Raw genomic sequence first — 23,600 nt, forward strand, 5'->3', positions numbered from 1 at the left:
TTCATCTTACGTCTATTATTATATCTATATTAATTATTTTCCGAGTTTATTTGAACGCACGTTTTTCGGACGTTCCCACATAGAGGTTCCCGAGTTTACGGCCGTCTTGAACGCAGCAGTACTTGGGCTGGCGATGACTGATGACGTTTCACAAGAACACAAGTACAGAGAGCACCACGGATTGTAGGCAAACGTCTCCTGGATGAAAATGTCCTATGTGAAAGTGGTAACGACTCCTTTATTATTAATTTTCCTCTTTTTGCCGCCTTAAATATAATTCGCTACAGACTCGGTGGCTGTCATTTAGTGAAACGTTGCAAAAAAATAGCTAACAGCTACAGTTAGCATGTTGCTAGCTGCTGTAGCTAGCAAGCCGGTTAAACAGGCGTCTCCTTCTTTAAGAAAACGGGACATGAAATGTGTTTTTAATTGTGTATATCTAGTGGTGAATTACGGTGTCTGAATTAAAATGTTTTAATAGACACCATAGACTCATTTACCGCCGTACTTGTGATTCTCTATCACCGTTAACCGGCGTGTGTATTCTCCGGTTCTGCCGCCAGGTGTCGCTGTGCGCCGTAGCTCCGGGGCTGGCCGGCCTGCTGAGCGGCTCCGTGCTGGCTGCGGCCGCGGAGGGGAAGAAGAGGAGCGCACAGCCCGTCCTGAGCATCGATGAGGTGGGTTAATGGATAACTGACAGCAGGGAGGGGAGAAACATCCTCCACCACCACAGAAACGCTCTCCGTCTTTACCATGTTTTATATTTTTGTGTCCTATTTTTTAATCACTTGTAGGATGTGATGATATTGACATTAAACATTGTGAAACCTGGTTATTCACCTTTACATAAACATAGTCCAGGTTTCATTCATATTAGTTATCCCTGTTTTAGATATCTCTTATCAAACATGGAGACATTATAGTAATTTTACGTGATGGGAAATTAAATTCAGGTTAAATAAATTAATGAATTGATAAATAAATAAACTCATCACATGAGCTGGGATTCATGGGAACAATCCTATAGCTCTACTCTTAATCAAGTTTGGCCGTCAGAGCTTAATTTGATCATTTAAACACTGAATAAATTAAATAGTTCTACCTCTAAACTCTAAAAAGTTATTTGGTTGTACATAAAAAATAAGAGTGCCATAGATTTTGCATAATAAAGCTAAAAACAAACAAAAAACACTTTTTAAGTTATTTTGACTCTATATTTTCCCAAGAAGGATTATTTTAATTTCCTTGAAAACATTTTTGTATGAGAAGTGTTAATATTCATTGCAGATAAAACATTTAATTCTACATTTTTTTGTACTTCTCCCTGCCTGTAATCACAGTCAGTGGTTTTACTCCACAGGTAGATACTGACACTGTTGACTTCAGGGTTTTCTGTTTCTTTGTGAACCCGCTGAACCTGTTTTTCATTGGGCTCAGTTACAGCTTGTAATGACTTGTTTTGTTGCACACTAGGTGATGCCATCTCATTTCACGTGTCTGGACAAAATATTAATCTTGGTTCCTCACCTCACTGCACTGCTGAAATTTCTAAAGTAAAGATTATAAGAGAGGAGATTTCCAAAAGGTACCGAAACGTCTCAGTCAGATAAAGTGGAACCTCGAACAAAGGACACACTCGCATGTCTTTTCAGGTTACTTACCTTCCAGGTGTTTTCCTCCGCTGCGAGACGAGCTGGCTTTGATCAAGCAATACCTGTTTGTGAAGCTTTGTTATTGTTGCAGCTAAACACGTGCAGTGTTCAGTGATGACAGAGTTGATGGCGTTAAATGTGACGATTACAAAATGCAAATTATTCTTCACCCAAGCACTAAATACTTAAACATAAATGCATAATGTTAATGCATAATATTCCTTCTATGATGTCAGAAAAAAAGATGATTAAATGATGAAAGGGTAAAATAACATCTTTAAATGTTTCATACATGTGCAGTGAATATTTGCACTTTATCATTAACGCTGATGCTCATCTCGTCTGTTCCAGCTGCCGTCTTTATACACGAGACCTGAAGCAGAGCCTCGGTGTGTGGAGCCGGAGCCGGAGGCCGGAGCGCTGGAGCAGAGCGTCGCATCTCTGAGGAAATGGGCCGAGCCGTACACCACCCAGTGTCAGGTGTGTCAGCGTCTGAGTTACTGTGCCGCTTCCTCTGAAGAGGGAAACGCAGCTCTGATTGTTGCGTGACATTTTTCTGGGGTTTGTGCCAAAAAAAAAAAAGTTTGATTAATAGAATCGTTGTGGTTTTAATCTAAATTTCAAAAAGCTCAATAATTTTCGGTTTGGCGAGTTTTAAATACAAACAGAGGAAATTATCAGGCGTGTTCACAGAAACACATGAAGCTTGTTTCACATCTGTTTGGATCCAGTTCCTCTTTTCTTTCTTTTTTTTTCTTTGAACCTGCAGGATTTAACACAGGAAAGCTTGGGACTATTTTTAATGCTGAACGGAAGCAACATGTATTTTCCCATCTGTGCTCAGAAGGTCAACAACGGCTTAACATGCAGTTTTATTTTCACGGTTCCCACGGGTCCTGGATATCCTTGAAAGTTTGTGAATTTGACATAAATAGACATGGATCATTGAAAGTGATTGAATTTATATATTCTGTGTGAAATTATAACTTTTTATACTTGACATTATGCACATGCAGATAAATTCTTAATGTTGTGACATTAATTCACCTTGATCTGTGTCTCCATCCGTGCCATGTTGGGTCCTTGAATTTAAGGGGATTGGGCTTGAAAAGTCCTTGAATGCTGTCTGTTAAACGTTTTGTCGTCTTGTCTTTTGCAGCAAACGGGTCGGGCTGCGCTGGAGAAAGCTGAGGTGGGTGAAGTGTAGAAATACAATCTTTAAGAACTGTTACCTGGAGCTGCTGTTTTTCTTTTAGGGGGTTTTAACATCATCACTTTATTTGTATGTAGCTGTCGTATTCCTCATTTTGAAAAGCTGTTATCTGTAACCGGCTCTTCTGTCTGTGTCTGTATCTGCTGACGAACCACAGCAAGTGTACAAGACCGTGGAGCCCACCATCAACACGTCGGTCACCGCCGTCACAGGTGAGAAAACACACGTCTGACTCAGCGGCTGATGCAACGTATGATGTGAGAATAATCATCAGAGTTTCTGCGTTGTGACTCCGGCGTCCGGAAATTTCACTTTCACAGAATTAAATCCACACACCAGAATCAAGCTAACACAAGTTGACTTAAATCTCAGATCTACCAAATCTTTGTCTGTTAAACCTTCAACTTAATAATAATAATAATAATAAAAACTTAAACCTTAAATCTTTGAGCAACACAAGAAGGAAACTGTGTGAACGAGTTGCAAATATTTCACTTTTTGATAATTGACCTGCACATGTTGTAAATGTCCTTTTCTAATGTTGGTTCACAACTGAAGTAAATTTCCTTCACATCCAGACGAATAAACCCACATGACCTCTCTGCCGTTATCAGATATTTCACAACCCGTCGCTCGTCTCCTCTCCTTCCTCTCCTTTATTTGATCTTTCAGACGTGTACCAGTTCCTCAGCGACCCTCCCCCTGACCTCTACGCCAGTGTGGCCGTGGTGGGTTTCTCCGGCTTCCTGGGACTTTTCTTGGCCAAAGGTAACGTTCAGCGCTCACGCAAACACACTCGCTGACCTGCGTTCCCTCCCGCAGACAGCACAGCAATCAGGTCAGAGGTGGCAGACGGGCTGATAACAGGTGATCATGTGACCACACGGCGCCTCGCTCGCACCACCAGACTCAGGAAATAGAAGATAAATAAAAGGAACAATCTGTTACACTGCTCATCGTCTGCTTTTTCACTTGTTACTTATTAAATGTGTTTTTCTCGTGATAAATCTGTTTCCTATGTCGCTCTTCCTTTTTAATCCAGGACGAGTTTCTCTTTCAGGAACGACCTTCGACTCGACAGAAAAGCTGTAGTTTAGTATTTTTCATGTGACCAGTTTTATCTCAGTCTCAGTTTCCTTTCCTACAGATCCCAGAATCCTTTTATCGACCTCCAGGAAACAGATACGGAAACATAAATCTAACTTTTTCGCCTTCTGGTAAATGAATGAACACAGCGACGTGTCAGCGATGGCAGATGTTGAGCCTCGAATAGTTTTGTCTTGGTTAAATGTTTCTTGTTGAGCGACGGCGCCTCTTTAAAGCGGCAAAGTAAAGGAGTGGAGCGGAAAGGTCACAGCAGTTCATGTAAGTCTGATTCACCTGCGTTTCTCTCCTTCAGGCTCCAGGCTGAAGCGACTGGTGTTTCCACTGGGACTCATGGCTCTGAGTGCCTCCATGTTTTACCCTCAGCAGGCTGCGTCCGTCCTGAAGGTGTGTTTTTATCGATTAATATTCACGTACTAGATGTTTCACGTATGGAGCTGCTGTTACACAAGAGAATCACTCGGCAGCTTCGGCCCCTTAGTTAAAATAACTCTTGTAACTTTAAGTTTAGTCACATCAGCCCTCACCCACACACATCATTATGTTTTCATCACTGAGCTGTGTCTTTGGCAAATACTCAGATAGAATACAATAAACCAGAGATGAGACGTCAGTGAGAGCAGCTGCTAACGTTTCTGTGATCTCAGAGGTCAGAGTTCAAATGCTGCTGGGTTGATAACACTTGGAAGCGTCTCCGGGTGTAAATGGGGTTTAACTGTGAAGTCGCTTTGTGTCTTTGCTGCAGTTCAGTTACAAACTGGTTCATGCAACAGTTAAAATACAGACATCATGTTAAGTGACTGAGTCAGCTGATCACCGTGTTACCAGATTACAACCTTTCAGTTTGAACAACAAAGACATTTAAAGCACAAGAAGCATCAGCTCTGCATTTACCCCCAGACGTTTCCAGATGTTCACGTTCTGATGTGAGTGGAAACATCAAGTCGACACTGAACTTTATTTAATGTGAAATACAGTCAGGAAACAGCTGTGAAAGCAGAAGCAGTGACACCTCTTCTTCATGAGTTATGTTCTTTTATTTTAGCTGGTTCTGGGGCACCGGTCAACCAGAAAGTTCATTTCAGGGGAGTTTTCTTTTTTTTTGGACAGGAAACCACTGAGGAAAATCACACCCAGGCCTTATAAACTGTGTCTCCAGCTCTGACGGACATCACGTAGATTTAAAACTTTCCAGGCAGGTCTCATGAAGCGGTCGGTGCTGTATCAGTGTTTGTGAACGTTTGATCGCTGACTCGTTTCCTCCGAGGAAAGGGCCGTGCTTTCCTGTAGGAAGTCCTGGCTGTGAATCCATTTCTAATTTTCACTGATGTCTGGGTGGTTTTATTAACTGTATTTCCACCCAGAGAAACGGCAGGCACGAACGGACACAGAGACACGCCTCGACGCTATCACGCTTCACCCCCCGGGACGCATGCAGAGGTGGAGCAGACGAGGGGCAGCTGTGGAAACACCAGATAAAAAGAGATTCAGCCTCGTGTTAAGAGATGTTTAATAAAACCAGAGACTCTGAGGATTTAAATGAAAGAAGGAAAGACGGCTTCTGTTAAAAGATCTGAAAACCAGAGACGCATTAGAATACACGTGTTTCTATTACCTTCAGAAGAAGAAGTAAAGAGAGAAGTTAAAACCCAGACACCTCTCTCACTTCGAGGATGCGAGCGTCAGATCGTCCTCAGAAAGTTTAAAAACACAGACGCCACATTTCAAGTCGGGAAAGTGTCGGGCGGAGGGAGTTTCCGAAGCCGTCCTGCTGCTCTGACGTAGTTTACTGACCCCCCTTAAAGTCTTATGACGGTATCTGCTGCTTCAGTGTCGACTGCTTCATTTATTTATTTTATAAATCTGTGTCTCGTCCTGCAAATTCATGGAAGTGCAGCTAGAAAATGAGAGAAAGTAAAAGTGAACCGTAGCTGAAAACCCTGTTGATGCAGCAGCTGTCAGTCCAGATGTGACGTGAAGACTCATCATGTCATTTTACTACTTACTATTATTTTTTTAAACTTCTGTTTTCAGGCTTTTTATGACCTTATTATAGGAGCAGTAAGAAAAAGTGTTTAAAAGACCTTGAATCCTCACCTACACACTTCCTCTTTTTGTGAATGTTTCAGAATAAAAGTCCTTCAGTGTAAAATAACCTGAGTGTTGTGTGTGCGCTCGGCTAACGATGTTTCTTGTGTTTCTTTCCCACCAGGTGAGTCGCGACTCGGCGTACACCTGGGCTCAGCAGGGCCGTGTAACCGTGGAGACTCTATGGAAGGATCCGCCCTTTGGCAAAAAGCAGGTGAGTCTTCTTTGGTTCTGTGTTTTCTCCGTCGTCCGAAAGATTTAAAGGTTTATAATCGTGGTGCGTTTTGTTTTTTCTGAAGTCTGAGAAGAAAGAGCAAACACAGAGCAACGACTCGAGCAGCTGAGACGCCAACAAGGACGCTCACCTCTCCATCCTGAGAGACCGCCACCTTCCAGTAACACACACTCACACCTGTACGACTCCTTCCTCACAACCCGACTCCCACGGCTTCACACCAGCTTATTCAGACCTACAGCAGAGGTTTGGGAGAGAGAGTTCAACGTTTCCAGGAAGCAGGTTTACTCATTTCTCTGGACATCTCTTGACCCTGCTTCTTGGAACAGCTGCTCCTCCTCCTCCTCTTCCTCCTCCTCCTCCTCCTCCTCCTCCTCCTCTTCCTCCTCTTCTGTAACCATTCCGTAGTTTGTCCTTCGGTGACCCTCAGCTCTTCCAGTTTGTTGAGTTCACAGTGTCAGGTTTTGTGAGTGAAGCACTTCCTTGTTCTATTATGTGTTAAAACATAAACTTCACAGAAAAATGTGAAACTTTTAAAGATCAGAAAAAGTGGATGAATTCATTAGTTTCATTATTTATTTTTTACAGACCAAACAATTGGCAGATTAATCCACGATGAAAACAATTATTAGTTGGAGCCATAAAGTGATTTAACAAAATATAAATATAATTTATTTTTCCAGTTTCTGACTCTGATACTGAGGCTGTTTATGTTCAATCTGTTTTATTGTCTCAGAAATTCAGAGAAACTAAGAGGAAAGTTTTTTTGTTCTGTTGCATCTGGTACTAAACTAACCACTTTAGAGGGTTGTGAAGCTTTTACAGAGGTGTACGCCCTCACTAATATTCCCCACATTATGTAACACACAGATAAATGTGATAAGCTGGGATTGATCTTCCGGTGTCTTGGTGAGGATCTAGTTATTACGTGCGTGCTCGAAATATCAGCTGAGATAAACAGGTGAATTATTTATTAGCTTTTAGGAAAAGAAGAATTTTATCTGACGAATTCAGAATCACAAATCACAGCGGTGTAAAGATTGTAAGTGGAGCTTTCTGTGGACAGATGACCCACTCTGTCCTGAAAGAGTGTGTGCTCTGTAGTTTGAGCTGCGTGGAGGTGGAGGAGTGTTTAATTTAAAGTGTTGCTGGTGGAGCGTCACTGTCTTCAGGTCTCATGTAGGTTTCCACAGTGTAATATCTCCAGGACGATCGCTCGGTGTCAGTGACGCGTTCACACACTCATTGTTTACTATTTATTTCCCCTGATGTTGTTCTATGTGCGACAGCAAAGGGCCAAATAACAAACAATTTCCTTCTTGATTTTAATTATGAATGAACTGGATGATGCTGTGTTTATGGTCCATGTTTGATAATGCTCTGTATATATATACCTGCTGATGTTTTACCTGAGTGACATCTAATTAAACACGGTATCTATCGGAGGGGACATCTTTCTGTTTCATGAGTCATCAGTAAAATAGAAATTTGCAGCTAAAAATTCAACTGTGTGTGCGTCAGCATTCAGTTCTCACGCTTCAATTTCACTTCTCGTCATCGCTGAGACACGAGGAAGAGCAATCGAGTGCAGAGTCACAGAACTCCGACAGGAAGTGACACCTCGGTGGCTTCCTCTGGATCTGGACATGTCGCCATCTCATCATTCCCAGCTTAATCAAAGTGTGTGACAGGATGATGTCAGGGCGGCTGCAGCAGGATCATGACACTAAACATCAAAGTAAATCTACTACAGAATTCAAACTAAGACAGTGTTGGAGTCGGAGCTCAGTCAGACATTGTGTAGGTCTGATCAGCTGCTGCTCAAAGACAACAGGAAAGAGAAGAGGCATCAGTGACAGGAGGTCACTTCCTGTTGTTGTGTGTGGGTACACCACAGCAGCAGTTCCTCCTCAGCCCACAGAAAGTTGACTGTTGAAGTTACTTTCAGAGATTCAGCGTCTTTAAGCTGATGTCTCACTACTTCCTGTTTTGCTATTCTCAGCCTGGGTTAGATTCTTCTCCAGACGCCTGATGTAACGTGGACGAAAACCTGATGTAACGCTCGACTGCCGTTTGAAATTTTCAGGAGTTTGTGTCAGTTTTCCTACGGTGGCCCTGAGGTACAGAACAAGAACCGTTTGTTAACCACCACAACAAGTTTGTCAGAGAAACAAAAGAACTTCATGTATTTTGCTGGCGTTGTCGTTCACCTTGAGATGTTTGAAAGTGAGTTTATATTTGGCCGAACGCTGCGTGTGAACAACTTGTTACAAGCTGCTGAAGTAGCAACAGTTTCCCGACATTTTCTAACATCAATCTGCGAAAAAAAGCTCGAACAGTTTCAGTCGGAGCTTCTTCAGAGGAAGTTCAGTGTCTCTGAATTTCCCTCCTGAACAATTAACATAATCCAAGATGAATGAGACACTTCACATCCTGAGGGGAAAACCCTTTTATGGACCCGAGTGTTACTGTAACAGTGGATGTGAAAATGATTTCTGGTATTCATTTAAATGTCAGGGTTTTAGCTGCTGCTGAACTGTGATACAATGTGGTTATTTATGAAGGACAAGGACGAAGCGAAGGGTTGATCTGAGGGAAAATCACATTTGTGCATAAAATGATTATAATCTCACCTTTGATACAATATTGACTTGACACTGACCTGCAGAAGTATTTTATAACTTCACCTGGTGAACATTTAACCAGACACAGAGTTCAATAACTCGACATAAACACGGAGTCGAATCAGAGGTCAGAGGTCAGAGTTGTATGTGTGACTGCAGTTTGGAGCTTTAATTATCATCATAAATGTCCCCAGCTGATAACAGCAGTGGGTCACATTGTTCCCACTCTGAGGTTAAAGTCAGTTTACTGCTAAATACAAGAGCATGTCCCCCCCTTCGCTGCTGTGTTAAACTCTCACGACTCACCTCAGTTGAACTCGTCTTTATGGGGCAGAGTCGTGTCCTGGAATAACCTCGGGTCTGAAGTCACACAGAGATCAGCCCTTCAAAATAAGACGAGCTGAGTTTATTGGGTTGACTGCGGTAATACATCAATTCAAGTTCAGAAAGGCTGATACATCACAGAAGTTTATTTAATCAGTTAAAGTCAGGTGTAACTGCCTCGTCTGTAACTGGCATAATTAAGAAAAGTTTTTATGTTTTTTCTTGCAGATAGTCAAACTGTTAGTAATCTATGCTGCAGCAAGATCGCTCGCTCTGTAAAACTGAGAACCAAAACTATTCTATTTATTAAAACACGAGACCAAGAAAAGAAGCAAATTCTCACATTTGAGAAGCTGGAACCATCAAATGTTTCTGCTTGAAAAATATTTGGCATATTTCCTGGATGTTTTTGGTTTGGACATGGAAATGTGTAACTGCACAACTTTTACTGGAGAATGATTGAAGCAGATTGAAGTGTATGAAAAGAAAAATATCACCTTTAGACTGAAATTACAGACAAAAAAAAAAAAAAAAAAAGGAAGCATATGAAACCTATTATTACTCCATCCACTTTCTTTATTCACCGTTTTCTTGCACTACATTTGAGTTAATTTCTGCAAACTGCTATGTGCCAATAAAACATGAACAGACTTCACGTCTTCAGTTCCGTGATGTAACTACACAAACTCCGTCTGCAGCGTAAAAACCTCCAGCTGCGTTTCGTCAACACGTACAGCTGCTGCACAAGCGTCGAGCCTGGACTTTGAAATAGTACAAAGTTTGAATATTAAATAACTGCTGATTGAAGCCTGTACTGTCCGTGTCCAGCGCCTGATATAAACAATTCATCCAAGTTATTTTTGTAGAGACGGTTTCTTTAGAAATCAAACGAAACAAGCAGAATTTGAGACTTGATGGATTGAATCTGAAACAATCAAAACAGATGCTGGAAGCAGAACTAACCTCTTGTACAAAGTGTGCAGAAGCATGAGACCATGATGTGTGTGATCAGTTATTGTTTTATTGCAAACATACGTGATAGCAACTGTTCCTGCACATCTAATGCACCAGTTCTAACAAAGACTGGTCAATGAGAGGTTAAAATAAACATGATTGATTCACAGGAACAATAGAAACTTAAAAAAGGTGATTAAGCAAAACACAAAAGGCTTGATGAGACTGAACTGTTCTCACACACACACACTCACAAAACCACGTTACTGTGATACAGGTTTCCCCCTTTTAAAAAGCTGAACCTCGTCTGACTGGAGAGGAGAGCCGAGGAGTCGGTCACAGAGGCCAGACTCTCCCGCTGCCTCCTCTCCCTCCTCTGCCGCGCCGGACCTGCGTCACTCCTCAGCCGGGGTGGCCATCTTGACGAGGCTGTCCTTGTCGAACCGGAACAGCCTCCAGCCCTCCTCCTGGGAGAGGTCCTCAGCACCGCGACGCTTGTAGAACTGGACGGACGGCTCGTTGTTCTCCGCCACCACAAACATCATGCCGGTGCAGCGCGTCTTCATCGCCAGCTGGAGTCAAAAGGGACAGACCACAGATCAGACGAGACGCTGATATAATATTATTTAAATACTGTACTGAGAGCTTTGGTTCAGTAAACACTCACATCACTGAGGTGTCGCAGGATCTCCGAACCGATGCCCAGCCCTAAAAAAAGAAAACAGGAAAGAGCTTTTTAATAAAGAAGCCTCTGAGATATAATTAAACTTAGACTTGAGAAGCAGGTGAGTTGTTTTTACCTCTGTACTCATCCATCACATAGAACTCCTCCAGGTAGAGCTGTTTGCCAACCCAGGGGTCATAAGTGAAGTAGTACATGGCAAAACCCACCACCTTCGGCTCTGAGGAGACAGGGAGGTTAAATAATGATGAAATAGTTCAATATCTTACTTTAAACATCCAAATCTACTGTACACATACAACACCTCTGTATATAGTCTTTTATACATTACATTTTCAGTACATTTATCTGGCAGATGCCTATAATGAAGGAGTAACCCTTTCAAACAAGGGGCTAAAAGCATGTTCAGTTCATTGTGACCACCCCTGCTAAATCTGCTGTTGGTCCTCCACTGACAGGGAGCGCTGTCTGAGCTCTGATCCAGTCGTCTGGTCCTGAGGATCCGGCTCTCCTCAAATCTGCTCAGGTCTTTACACCTGCACATCCCACCTACAGCCAACACATGGACTTCGAGAACCAAACGCTCACTTCGCCTGGTAACGAATCCCAGACGTCGACATACTCAACATTATTCACCTCAGACACTCAAGTCAGGGTTTCAGAGTTGCACCACTGGACTCGTTACTGCTGCACATATACAGCGTCTCTGAACAGACGTTTCAGCACATCTCAGGTATTTAATGCACATATTTACCTTTTGATTTCATTATTTTATGCATTTCCTTTAAAATAGCTCTTTATCCTTCCTCTTTGGGCTATTTCATGTCCTGCTGTGACACATGAATCGATAATCTCTGGGCTGAATTGTAGGTTAATATGTTCTGTGATCACAGCGAACTTCCTCTGAATTGTTCAAATGTTTGTTTAAGCTACAAAAAGAAAAGTAAAGACTTACAGGTCTGGCACAACTTGTACTTCTGTGCCACATTTTGACAAGAACATCTTATTGTAAACAAGGTGACGTGAAGTAAACTACCAAGTTAAATGGATATTTTGATGCACTTTGAAGCCACGTGTTACTGAATGAAGTGTGATCTATACACTTTAGATCTGTGTCAGCTTGTTGACAGAGAGGGAACACCTGCAGCCGAGCAGCGTCTGACTCTTTAAACAAAAATGTGCAGCTACAGGCGTCACATCAGATGAGATCTATAGCTACTGCACAATAACAGGAAGCACACACTGTATGGCTGTTAGGTTAACACTGCTGGTCTGAGAACAGGGTGGAGGTTAACACCCTCATCAGGGTAAATTTGTGCATGTCATGCTGGGACATGAACTGGGTTTGTTACTGGTTACTGGTAGAGGAACTGCAGGTTAAGGCTGTGAGTTGAGCCAAAATGGAGAAGCAGGCTGGTTTCTTTTCTTCTTCTAAGAGGAAATGGAGCGTTTCGTACCGTCACTGCTGTTCTCTCCTTGGATTTCAGCGATGATACAATGGTAAAACGGGGTGTCACCGAATCCATCCTCAAGGAGTTCTGCAGGGAAAGAAAAACTTTAAGCACAAGGAGAAGAACACTGATTAATTAGTGTGTATATGAACAGATGGATGTAACTTGGACACTCACCTTTTTCAGTCAGTGTCACCTGGTGCTCCATCTCTTCGTATTTTGCAAGCTCCTGCGACAAGAAAAAACAATATTCACGTTTAGTCGATCAACACTATAACCCAACCCATACTGTCGAAATACAACCGATACTCAAATTTATAAAAGAAAAATTGAATTCAAAAGATCCTTAAAATGACTTAGTACTAAGCAGGAAATCTACTTTGAGAAATCACTTCAATGATTAATTGATTGTCAATCAAAAACACCAAATATTCAATATAGTTTTAGGCTCGTGTGTGAAGATCTGCTTCTTTTCCTTGTTCTTATCTCAGTGTTTCCTTAACTCAAGGGCCCAGACACCTTTAATCCAAAGGGTTAATGCAGTGTTTATGTAGAGAAAAAAAGTTCTGCTACTCTAATTTAAATGCTCATCTTCCATGTTTTTTGTGAAGTATGTGTTTTTCCTTTTCGGTAATTATTCAAAGTTTTGTAAATGAAGTTAAATACCTTCTAAGGGCTTATATGAAGGAGTTGAACTCAAGGTTTTTAAGGCTTTAAGATCTGCAGATAACCTTATGTTGGATCTGGGAACTTGTGATGTGCAACATCTTACATTTTACAGACTAAACATTTAGTGAATTAAGCAAACTAATTATGAAAATGGTCATCGTAGCCATGTTATTTAAGTCAGGTCAGTGGTTACCCAAAGTGTAATCACATTTCATCAGGGTAAACCCCTCAGCCGGACGAAATATCGACGACACACTGACCATATTTGGAAAAACTGGCAGTCTTAGCGGATATGAGTCGGCTGGGTGTAAACAAAGGCCGCAGACACTGATCTCACACTCGGACATCCTCCGGACATTTTACACCTGCCACTTCGTCACTATGATCCGATGTAATCCGTCTTTTGAGGCCTCGTCTGACCTTTATCCGACAATGTCGTCGGAACTAGACGAAGCTAGCTAACAGTTAGCTTAGCTGGCGGAACTAAGCTGTGCTCGAGCGCGACCGTTATTTTGAATTCATGTGGAGTAACGTGTTATTTTGAAACCATATCTGGTCTGTGCTGGTCCTATAAGCCTACCTTCACCAGTCGTAATATATCAGACACGTCCTTTGGTTCAGCCTTTCGTAATTTATACTCCATTTTCTTCTTTTACTCTTTTTTCCTTTCGTTAGAAGTCCTCGGTATGTGAAGTGAAAGATTAGATGCTTCTTCATTCGCTTCAGAGTGGCTTTTCCCCCACAATCAGCCTCAGGTCGGGACGCGTTTGTCGAGACAAGAACATCCAGTAAAAGTCACCCTCGGCTGGGTCGCTGCCGTTAAACAACTCCTGCCTTTGTTTACATCGCGGTATTTATACCCGGCTCGCGCTGGAATGCGATTGGTCGGTTAAGAGAGGTCTCAGATTTCTGACGAATCAGCGACACCTTGTGGTGGGATTTTAACCAATCAGAGTCAGCGGAATGATGACGTGGCGGGTCTGTTTTGATTCTGCTGTAAGGTCATAAGATCTTTGTTTTTGATGGCGAAGGCAGAAAGTTTGGGGAGTATTTGCTACTTTATGTAAAAGTAGCTATTCCACATTTTAAGTTACTCAGTTTAAAGTAAAGGTATTGTGTATTTACTGGGCTCAAATAGTAAAATATTAGATGTAAATTAGTAACAAGTAGATATTGTTTTCTAGTGGTCCCTTTAGTTTTAGAAGCTTCTAGTTAGTATAAGGTACTAATACCACACTGCTTTAATGGATTAGCAAGTATTATCGAAGTTGGTTGAGGTGAAGCTGATTTGTGACTATTTTGTATAGGACTGGATAGGATGATCATTTTCATCATAGATTTATCTGATTGTTTGTTTTTTTGATCAATTGGTCCATAAGACAGTGCCAAATGCCATCACAAATACTCAGAGTCCAAACTGACATATCTTAAGTGACATAAATTAAAATAAATAAAAAGAAAAGCAGCAAATTTGAGAAGCTGGAAATGACTGCAAGGACAACAAAGACTTCTCCATACACTTTAATGTGTGTTGAACCCTAACAGTGCATATGTAGTTTAATACACACCCCATAATAGCACCAAAAGTGGAATTTTCCACCTCTCACACACAGTAAGGTTAGATGAGGTTAGGCTATGTCAGTGTAACAACAGTAGTACACAATGGTGGAAAAAGTATTCAGATCCTAAACTTAAAGGGATACTCTGGCACTTTACTCAAGTCAGGAAACTTGTGTGAGACAGATTTAAAAAAAATAATGGTCAAAATTGATGCAGCAGAGCGGCAGATATCCTGAGTTTTGATCCCTAGTGTGGGTCAAGGTCCAAAAACTCTGGATTGTGCATTTCCCCTAAAGTAAACAACATTTCTCCCCGATGAATGCACACACCTTTCCACGCCTCCAGTTTGTAATGCAGGCTTTCTATGATGAACTTGCAGTTGAAGTCTTACTAACTACCACAGAAGCATGTGTTTACTTGTTAATGCAGGTATTTGTACAGACGGGACAGTGGATGTAGTGGAAGGGGGGAGGGAGGCCAGTGAGGCTGAACATATGTGGGACCCAGATTTTTGTGCTACACAACAACAACAGCAACAGCTAACAGAATAAAGTGTGTGACCATGATGTGAATATTTGCAGTAGCACTGGAGCTGAAAGTGTTAAACATAAAATCTCACTGGACACTGAGGCAGTCATATAATATGATGTTCTTCGTCACAGTTTAAAATACCAAAATTAAATATAATATCCAATAATACAATGTATTACTAATGATATAACAATCTGAAATGACTGATAAGATAAGACACAGCCCAAACTCTCCAGAAGGTCTTATCAGTTCACCTTTACACACAGGGAGAAGTGCCTGACAGGCTGTACTCAGGGTCTAAAGACCCACTGCTCTGGGACGGAGCGTCTTACGTCATTAAGAGGTGGGCGTGGCCTGAAAGGCAATACGGAAGCCTCCTGTCCAGCTTCTTTTTGACCGCCTGGCACGACACCACTCTGAGGAGGGAAAACCAGTTGCTTTCTCCCTTTTAACCCGCTCACCTGATTTATTTGGACACCTGAAGCTGTAACTCTGTCACCCCGGACTCTACGATGCTCTCCCCGAGGTCAGTGCCGGTAAAAACGTGGTCAAAGTCATCGCTAACTGTTAGCATGCTTACAATGCAGCTAATTAAAGCCAGAAACAGTAAATAGCCTCATGAGGTAGATGTGTCGGTGATTCTTGACCTTCAGTGGTGTTTAATGACTCATATGCTGCATGAATGAAGAAATCAGCTTCACCTGGAAACAGTAAGCCAGGCCCAAACAGGGTGGGGATCCATTGTATACACAGAGGGTGGTGCCATGTTCATACCACTGCTACAGAAAGTACTAGAAATACTTACTAATGCTCAGATTAAGATTAGCATTAAAGATTATATGAGGATTTTATAAAATATGTTATTCTTCATTGTTAAAAGTACCAACATTAACTAATAATATCCAATAATACAATATATTGTTAATGATCTAACAATCTGAAATGACTGTTTTTGCATAATGATTAATTTTGCTTTTAAATCTTTAAGATAAAATAAGATTTACATTTTGTTGGTAAAACTGAATCCTGAAGCTCTTGTTATTTTATATAGATGTTATATATATAATATGCATGTGAAGTCTTATTGTACAGTTTGACTTGTAGGTGCAGCTCTCACATGAATGCACTGGAGTAAAAAGTAAAGTATCTGAAATTCAGTAAAGATAAAAGTTTCAAGTGACAAGTAAAATGAAATATTGTAATGAGTAATGAGTAAAAGCCACAGCTATGAGGTAATGTCACTATATTATATAAAACTGTCTGTACTGACTCTGCTCCGTCACTTTCCTCCTGTGTTAATAATGGAACAAGTTGGAGCAGATGCTTTTACAAACAAAGCTGCTGAAGAGAGATGAAGTGTCTGACAACAACATGGCAGCCAGCAGTGTGTGTGTGTGTGTGTGTCTGTCTGTCTGTCTGCCTGTCTGTCTGTGTGTGTGTTTGCTCAGCTGTTCATTCACTGTGGATTACAGACAGAACAGATGCTTTAAACCGCTATAATTAGAAGAGGAGGATGTATCTGTGCTTCTTGATCTTAATGTTATTTTGGGATTTTTTTTGTCATGTCCTCATGTGCGCTGCAGGTTCCTGCTGCTCCGGTCGGCTGCGTCCTTGACGACCAGGTCGCTCTGCGCTGGTGGGGTGTCGAAGCACGGCAGGGCGCCAGACATGGCTGATGGTAAGATTGAATCCATTCATCCTGACTTTTGAAATGACCTGCAGAGAAATACCTGCACATAATATCCTAAAGGAGTTTTTTAAATCGAAAACAACTGGACTAGGTTATTTGTCTGGGAAGACGTTTCACCTCTCATCCAAGAGGCTTCATCAGTTCATGTACGCATCTGACCAGGCTAGGACTGGTCCTACTTTCTGGTGTGGAGACCCAGGTATTTAACCTCTTGTGAGCGTTCACAAGGCTGATGATGTCACTGACTCCCTTTTGTGCTCCAAGTGTCAACGACAGTCGTTTGCATGACTGTTGTTGGTGGAAAATTGGTTTCGACTTCGTTAGTTCTCTATTGTGTTATAACGACAGTCGTTGGAGTCACTCGCCACTTGTGAACAGTTGTTATTCTTTGAGGCTAGATTGTTGAGTCTCCTGGGAAGGGATGAAAGGGCAGCATTGTAAATTGGAGATAGGTGGTGTCTGAGACCTCCTCCCCTGTTGAGGGATGGTTTCTCTACTTTTACATAGATGGCCTCTTTTACTCCTCTTTTGAACGAGGTTCGAGCACTGAAGAAGTTGAAACCAATTTTCCACCAACGACATCTTCCCAGACAAATAACCTAGTCCAGTTGTTTTCGATTTAAAAAACTCCTTTAGGATACTATGACCAGGACAAATGAGAATATACACAGGCTTACCTGCACATAATCAGAATCTTTGCCTGTCGCCAGCGAAAAAGCTAAAAGAAGAAATGAGTGTGAAGCTGATCCTCCAGGGAAATGACTCCATACTGTTCAGAAATGTGTTTTAAATTTAAATGAAACAAGACACCAAACAATTAACTTAACTGTTTAAATATAGAATAACTGGAAATGAGACTTTATATACTTTACATGTCTGACCTCCTCATGACTAGTGACTGTTTGTTCTGTGATGTTTTGTTTTTGTAGAACTGGTGGATGTTGTTGTTTCCAGATCTGAAAACGTGTAGAATAAAGAAGAAAAAACATGTTAATCCCAAATTAATCAATTGCAAATGAGCAGCTTTATTGATTAGTCATTGATTGGTTATAATTCTGACATAATCACTTGCTGGATTTTGAGTGTTATTGTAACAAACACATCCTCACATGCACCCAGACTCATCCTCTGACCTTTCACCCTACAGATGATTTAATCATGTTTGTTTCTCCACAGGAAATCCACTCTTACACGTGTCAAATGGTGTGTGTTGGTAAAACCCAGACAAATCCTAACTACCTAGTAATTCTTTTCTAATTTGCTCTAGTTGCTCGTTAACTCTCCTTTTGCATGTTTCCCCCACCGACTTGTCATCCACTCTTTTACCTGAAGGGCACCTTGTTTCACATGCAGCTTCTTTTCCTGTGCACCCGTTCTGCCTCTCTGTAGGTCTGGATCTAATGCTCCCTCCGGCTGGATCTCTGTTCCTGCTCCACAGTAGAGCTAAACCCTCCCTGCAGCATTCGTAGGTGGCGTGTGTTAACTTCATCTCTTCCTCCGTCTGTGCCACTGAGCTTCAGTGTTTTGTTACAGCTGGTTACCATGTGATGGCCGCCTCCGTCCGACTGCTTCTCTTCTCTCTGTTGTTTTACGTCCGCTCACCGTTTGGGCCTCGATGTGCTGCAGCCTCCAGACAAACAGACAGAAGGTTTCACAGTTGAAGCTGATACCAGATCAGTGCACTAATTTAAATATGATGTGTGTGTGTGTGTGTGTGTGTGTGTGTGTGTGTGTGTGTGTGTGAGACTGCTGTACATAATCACAGTGCCAAACAGTATTTAGTGCCTGTGCCGCAAAATGCAAACAGTTTGTGTCTGAAGGCTGCAGCCGTGAACAGTCTCAGTGTCAGACTTCTGACTTCTGGAAGTTGTGGTGTTTTCACTGCACGACCGTCACACAGAGAAAACACACACATACACACAAGTACTGACTGAGTCTTCTGTGTTTTTCAGTGCGGAACAGGCTGAGAGAAATCGTAGGAGCTTCCACCAACTGGAGGTACTGAACCAAAAAACAGCTGTTGTGTTTCGTTTGGTCTCATATTGTCATCACACTCAGTCTCCAGTCAAAACTCTCATTCGCTTTAGTTTTTATTCTGTTATTTCTATTTCTCTGTCTTTTTTCATGCATGTGTTTGTGTGTGTTGGTTTTTTCAGTATACACATGCATTTGTTGTATTATTGCTGGATGTAAAGTTGTCTGGCAAATAATACCAATTATACATCACAAACAAAATAATTCTAACAGGATTATGAATCTGAGCAGAAAGTATTTACACATGTCAGTAAGTGACCGGCTGCTGTACTTGGTGTTATTGACATATTTTACATCTGTGAGAATTTGTGGATATTTTTAGAGACTTACTCACTTTATTTCAGTTAAGAAAAGAGAAAAGGGGAAAAAATGAAATGGATATTTACCAGCAACAGATCCAGGAAGTTTCATATGTATTAATGTAGTTTGTAATGTCCTCCGCAGCGACCACAAGAACGCCATGGCAGAGCGAGTGCTGCTGTCGTCCATGTTGGCGAAGTCGCAAAACGACCTTCCAGCAAAGACGATGAAAGACAGTTACCTGGAGGTTCACCTGCCTCTGGGCTCCGAGCCACAGCTCAGAGAGAAGTACCTGACCTTCCACAACACCGTCAGGTATGAACACACACACACACACACACACACACACACACACACACACACACACACACACACACACACACACACACACACACACACACTCCAGTACCAGTATGTGGTAACCAACCATAACAGAAGATTCTCGTCTCCCTCGGACTCACTTCTCTTCTTCTTTGCAGGTTTGGTCGTATCCTGGAGGACTTGGACAGTTTAGCAGGTATCACAGTTTACTTACAGAACTATCATATTATACATTATTATACATCATTATACACATTATACATTTCTCATTTCTCTCCTCAGTTCTCATATCTTACTCTCACACCTACAACCCGGAGCTGAAGAGGTCTCCTCTGTCGATTGTCACCGCCCTGGTGGACAAAATAGGTAAGAGTCTCTCATGTGAAGTGAAGGATCACACCGCAGATGGTTTTCGTCTGGTCCTGAAAACCTTTATTCAGTCAGTTTGGCTCTTTGACGTCAGTAGAGTTGAACTGAATGATCTGCTGATTATTTTCTGATCTATAAAATGTCAGAAAACAGTGAAATAAAAGGCAAAGCGACGTCTTCAAACGTCTTGTTTCGTCCGACTAACATCTGAAACCCACAGATATTCAGTTTATTATAATGGAAGACAAAGAAAACCAGCAGATATTCTTAGACATTAAATATAAAATGCACAACAAGCACATTTCTGCCATTTTTGCTTTGAAAAATCAGACCCTAACGATTAATCAGTTGTCTGAATCGCTGCAGAAGAATCTTCAGTTAATTAATTGTTTTGGCTCAAGATGTCAGCACCTCCTTCGACCTCCGACCTTTAGTGTTATGTGTCACTTCCTGTGGTTGATTTTAGTCCTGAAACTATCAGTCAATTAATCAATTAACAGTTTTAATTTTGTTTGACTCATCAGCAACTACATTAAACAGCTGGTTTTCTTTGTTTTACATCATTATGAAGTGAATATTTTGGGGGTTTTTGACTCTTGATTGGACAAAACTTTTGTTGTTCAGACATGAGGCAGCACATCATCTATCCCGACTGCGACATCAAGTTCACTGGTCATGTGACGTGGGTGGGAAAGACGTCTATTGAAGCCAAGATGCACATGTCACAGGTAGACACACACACCTGCACACACTCAGACACAGACAGTATTTATATTATATCCCGCCCAGACTGTTTGATTGACAGGTGACAGAAACCAGAACTCAACATCAAGAGAATCACAAATGCAGCAGATCAGCTCTTAGATATCTTCCTGAAATGAAACATAAACCATAAAGTAAAGCCCTGTGTCTTCCTGCAGTACCGCGATGGAGCTTATTCCCCGGTCCTGGATGCTACGTTTGTCATGGTGGCCCGGGACCCGGAGAACAAGAGGTGAGGACGCTGGCGGACGGACTGACGCTGGGATGGTGGATGGGGATTTACAGAATGAACAGAATGAACTGCAGGTGAGGGTCAGTGCCAGTGTGTGGAGTCTGTTTACACTCTCTCTTCCTGTTTGTTTCAGGGCAGCGTTTGTAAATCCTCTGAAGCCGGACGGACCAGAGGAGGAGAAAATCTTCCAGGAAGGAGAAGGTATGTTTGATTTCATCACCATGGTTAAGATGATAGTTTTTTATCCTTTTAGATGATTATGACGTCTTCTCTCCCTCTTCTCTGTTTCCTGCATCGTGTGATCGTGTTTCCCAGCTAATAAATCTCGCCGTGTGGAGCTGAGCACGGCGTCGCTGCTGAAGGTTGCTCCTACAGATGAGGAGAGGAAGATCGTCCACAGCCTCTTCCTCAACACCCTGGATTCAAAGTACGGCTGAGAAATAATGAAATTATACATGCACTTGATAAGAGTTTAGTCGCACCAGATTCAACTTTCCCTTTTTATTTAAATTGAAGTTTGTTGATTTAAAGGTCAAAGTCAAAGTTTGGGAACAAAATCCAGAAACATTATTTAACCCGAGCCACCGGTGACATCATCAGGTGGTCCGGCTCCCGTGGGTGTACATCAACAAAATATTTAAACGGCTCAAACAATAGGTGCTAAATTGTTATTGTAGGTTTTACGGTTCGTATATTCGACGGTGTGTTTGCGTCTCCTCCAACAGGACGGTGAGTTTCCGCAGCAGAGTTCTGCCTCCAAACTCAGCGTGGATGGAAGACGGCAAACTGAAAGGGCTGGAGATCTGCCACCCGCAGGTGAGAGGAGGCAACAGCTGGAAAACAGAATAAAAAACATTAATGTTCATTGTTCATGTTCTTGCACTTTTTATTGTGGTTGTAGATTTCATTTTAAATGGATAAAATTGCCATTTTGGGAACATTATTTCACAATTTCAGCCTTAATTTTTTCAAGTTGAGGCTGAAATTGATTAATTAATCAGTTGAATGGGTGAAAAAAAAAAAAACTAACTATCTTGATAATCAATGAGTTGTTTCAATGATTTCTTTATGCAAACATTCTCTGGTTTCAGCCTTTAAATGTGACGGTTTGTTGCTTTTTTCTGTGTTTGTATTGTTTTAAACTGAATATGGTGATTGACAGTCGAAACAGTGAGTGGAGGTTAAATCCGTGTGTGTGTGTTTGATGTGACCAGGAGAGAAACATCTTCAACAGGATATTCGGAGGTTTCCTGATGAGGAAGGCGTACGAGCTGGGCTGGGCCAACGCCTGCTCCTACGGGTGAGAGATTCTGATCATGTGACCGCGTTCAGAGCAGAATCATTTACGTTTGTTTGGCGTGAAGTTTTAAACTGAGTCCCGTCCCCTGGTGTGTGTGCTGCAGAGGATGTCGACCAACTCTGGTGGCTGTTGATGACATCCTCTTCCAGAAGCCCGTGGACATCGGCTCCTTGCTGCTGCTCTCGTCACAGGTGTGTGTGTGTGTGTGTGTGTGTGTGTGTGTGTGTGTGTGTGTGTGTGTGTGTGTGTGTGTGTGTGTGTGTGTGTGTGTGTGTGTGTGTGTGTTCTAACTCAGGGTTAAGGTTAGTAAATTATAAATTATAAATAGTTTGCATCTGTTTTTCAACTTGTGTGTGTGTGTGTGTTTCAGGTGTGTTACACGCAGGGGAAGTACATCCAGGTCAGAGTTCACAGCGAGGTGTTCGACCCGCTGACCCGCCAGCACAACACCACCAACGTCTTCCACTTCACCTTCGCTTCAGACCGCGACGTCCCCAACATCATCCCACAGACATATGGAGGTAGACACACACACACACACACACACACACACACACACACACACACACACACACACACACACAACTTGTTAAATTATATAGATACAAATATAACAAAAGTAAATAAATGCTGTGTTACTTTACCGTCTGAAACATTTGATGCTGGTGTTTTTGTGTTTGTCCGACAGAGTCGATGTTGTACCTGGACGGAAAGAGACACTTTAACCAAACTGTGGAGCACTGACAGATCAAATCTACTTCCTGCTAAAGCCATTCAGCGTCTGACCAATGAGGTCTAAGAGTGTGTGTGTGTGTGTGTGTGTGTGTGTGTGTGTGTGTGTGTGTGTGTGTGTGTGTGTGTGTGTGTGTGTGTGTGTGTGCCATTAGTATATCGTTTTATATCACGCTTTGCACATTATTCACATCCCACCTGGTGACATTTTGATTCCTGTTACATTGTTTGTTCTGGTGGTTTACGTTAACTGTTGTTTGGATCACTACAGCAGAAACAAAAAGACAGCTTCTATTTTATTTACTCAGCGTTTACAGCGTCTCTGCACTCACATTTTACAGAAGAAAACCAAACAAATGTTTGGTTTCCTGTCCTTGTCGTAACCTCATGAATCTCTGGTTCACTGTGTGCATGACGCTACAATAAAATCTGTTACATTTTTATATTTTACTGTCGCTTACACGCACAAACGCCTTTACTTTTGTTTTTTGTTTGGAATGGGAAGCTTTATCCTGGATGTGTCTGACAGCTGCGAAAGGAACGATGGAGTCATTGTTTTTAGCCTTAAGTTACTCAAATGCAATAAATGAATTATTTATCCTGACTATACAGATGTGGTTGTTTCTTTTCTTTCTTTATGTTCTAATATAAGTGATTTTAGACCTATATCTATCTATCTATCTATCTATCTATCTATCTATCTATCTAATCAAATAGAAGCAATAAATAAATGCAAATAAATAAATGTAGAAAAATAAATTCATGAATATAAA

The 23,600-nt window shown here is 41.7% G+C and overlaps 3 protein-coding genes across 4 annotated transcripts; 2 read left to right on the forward strand and 1 right to left on the reverse strand.

Moving 5' to 3' along the window:
• Positions 1-102: 102 nt before the first annotated feature.
• Positions 103-7,742, forward strand: apoob (apolipoprotein O, b). The gene is made up of 9 exons (XM_056365023.1): positions 103-226; positions 564-677; positions 2,004-2,132; positions 2,812-2,844; positions 3,023-3,077; positions 3,538-3,633; positions 4,265-4,356; positions 6,182-6,271; positions 6,357-7,742. Exons 1-9 carry the CDS (start codon positions 203-205, stop codon positions 6,399-6,401), a joined length of 678 nt encoding a protein of 225 aa, XP_056220998.1. The 5' UTR covers positions 103-202; the 3' UTR covers positions 6,402-7,742.
• Positions 7,743-10,241: 2,499 nt separating this feature from the next.
• Positions 10,242-13,834, reverse strand: LOC130161626 (diamine acetyltransferase 1-like). The gene is made up of 6 exons (XM_056365024.1): positions 13,577-13,834; positions 12,505-12,556; positions 12,334-12,414; positions 10,995-11,096; positions 10,862-10,902; positions 10,242-10,766 (listed from the first exon to the last, which is right to left on the reverse strand). The coding sequence occupies exons 1-6, from the start codon at positions 13,637-13,639 to the stop codon at positions 10,590-10,592; spliced, it is 516 nt and encodes a 171-aa protein (XP_056220999.1). The 5' UTR covers positions 13,640-13,834; the 3' UTR covers positions 10,242-10,589.
• Positions 13,835-15,417: 1,583 nt separating this feature from the next.
• On the forward strand, positions 15,418-23,431 carry acot9.1 (acyl-CoA thioesterase 9, tandem duplicate 1). Of its 2 annotated transcripts, XM_056365021.1 has the most exons (16): positions 15,418-15,613; positions 16,671-16,765; positions 17,954-17,980; positions 18,730-18,775; positions 19,256-19,426; positions 19,591-19,628; positions 19,715-19,798; positions 20,426-20,529; positions 20,722-20,795; positions 20,929-20,996; positions 21,111-21,222; positions 21,521-21,611; positions 22,010-22,095; positions 22,199-22,286; positions 22,466-22,616; positions 22,784-23,431. In XM_056365021.1, the coding sequence occupies exons 1-16, from the start codon at positions 15,600-15,602 to the stop codon at positions 22,837-22,839; spliced, it is 1,305 nt and encodes a 434-aa protein (XP_056220996.1). In that variant the 5' UTR covers positions 15,418-15,599; the 3' UTR covers positions 22,840-23,431. The 2 variants fall into 2 exon arrangements, with proteins under 2 accessions (XP_056220996.1, XP_056220997.1); XM_056365022.1 differs by lacking the exon at positions 17,954-17,980.
• Positions 23,432-23,600: the final 169 nt, after the last annotated feature.

This window comes from Seriola aureovittata, chromosome 20 (genome assembly GCF_021018895.1).
Source record: "Seriola aureovittata isolate HTS-2021-v1 ecotype China chromosome 20, ASM2101889v1, whole genome shotgun sequence".
Taxonomy (NCBI): Eukaryota; Metazoa; Chordata; class Actinopteri; order Carangiformes; family Carangidae; genus Seriola; species Seriola aureovittata.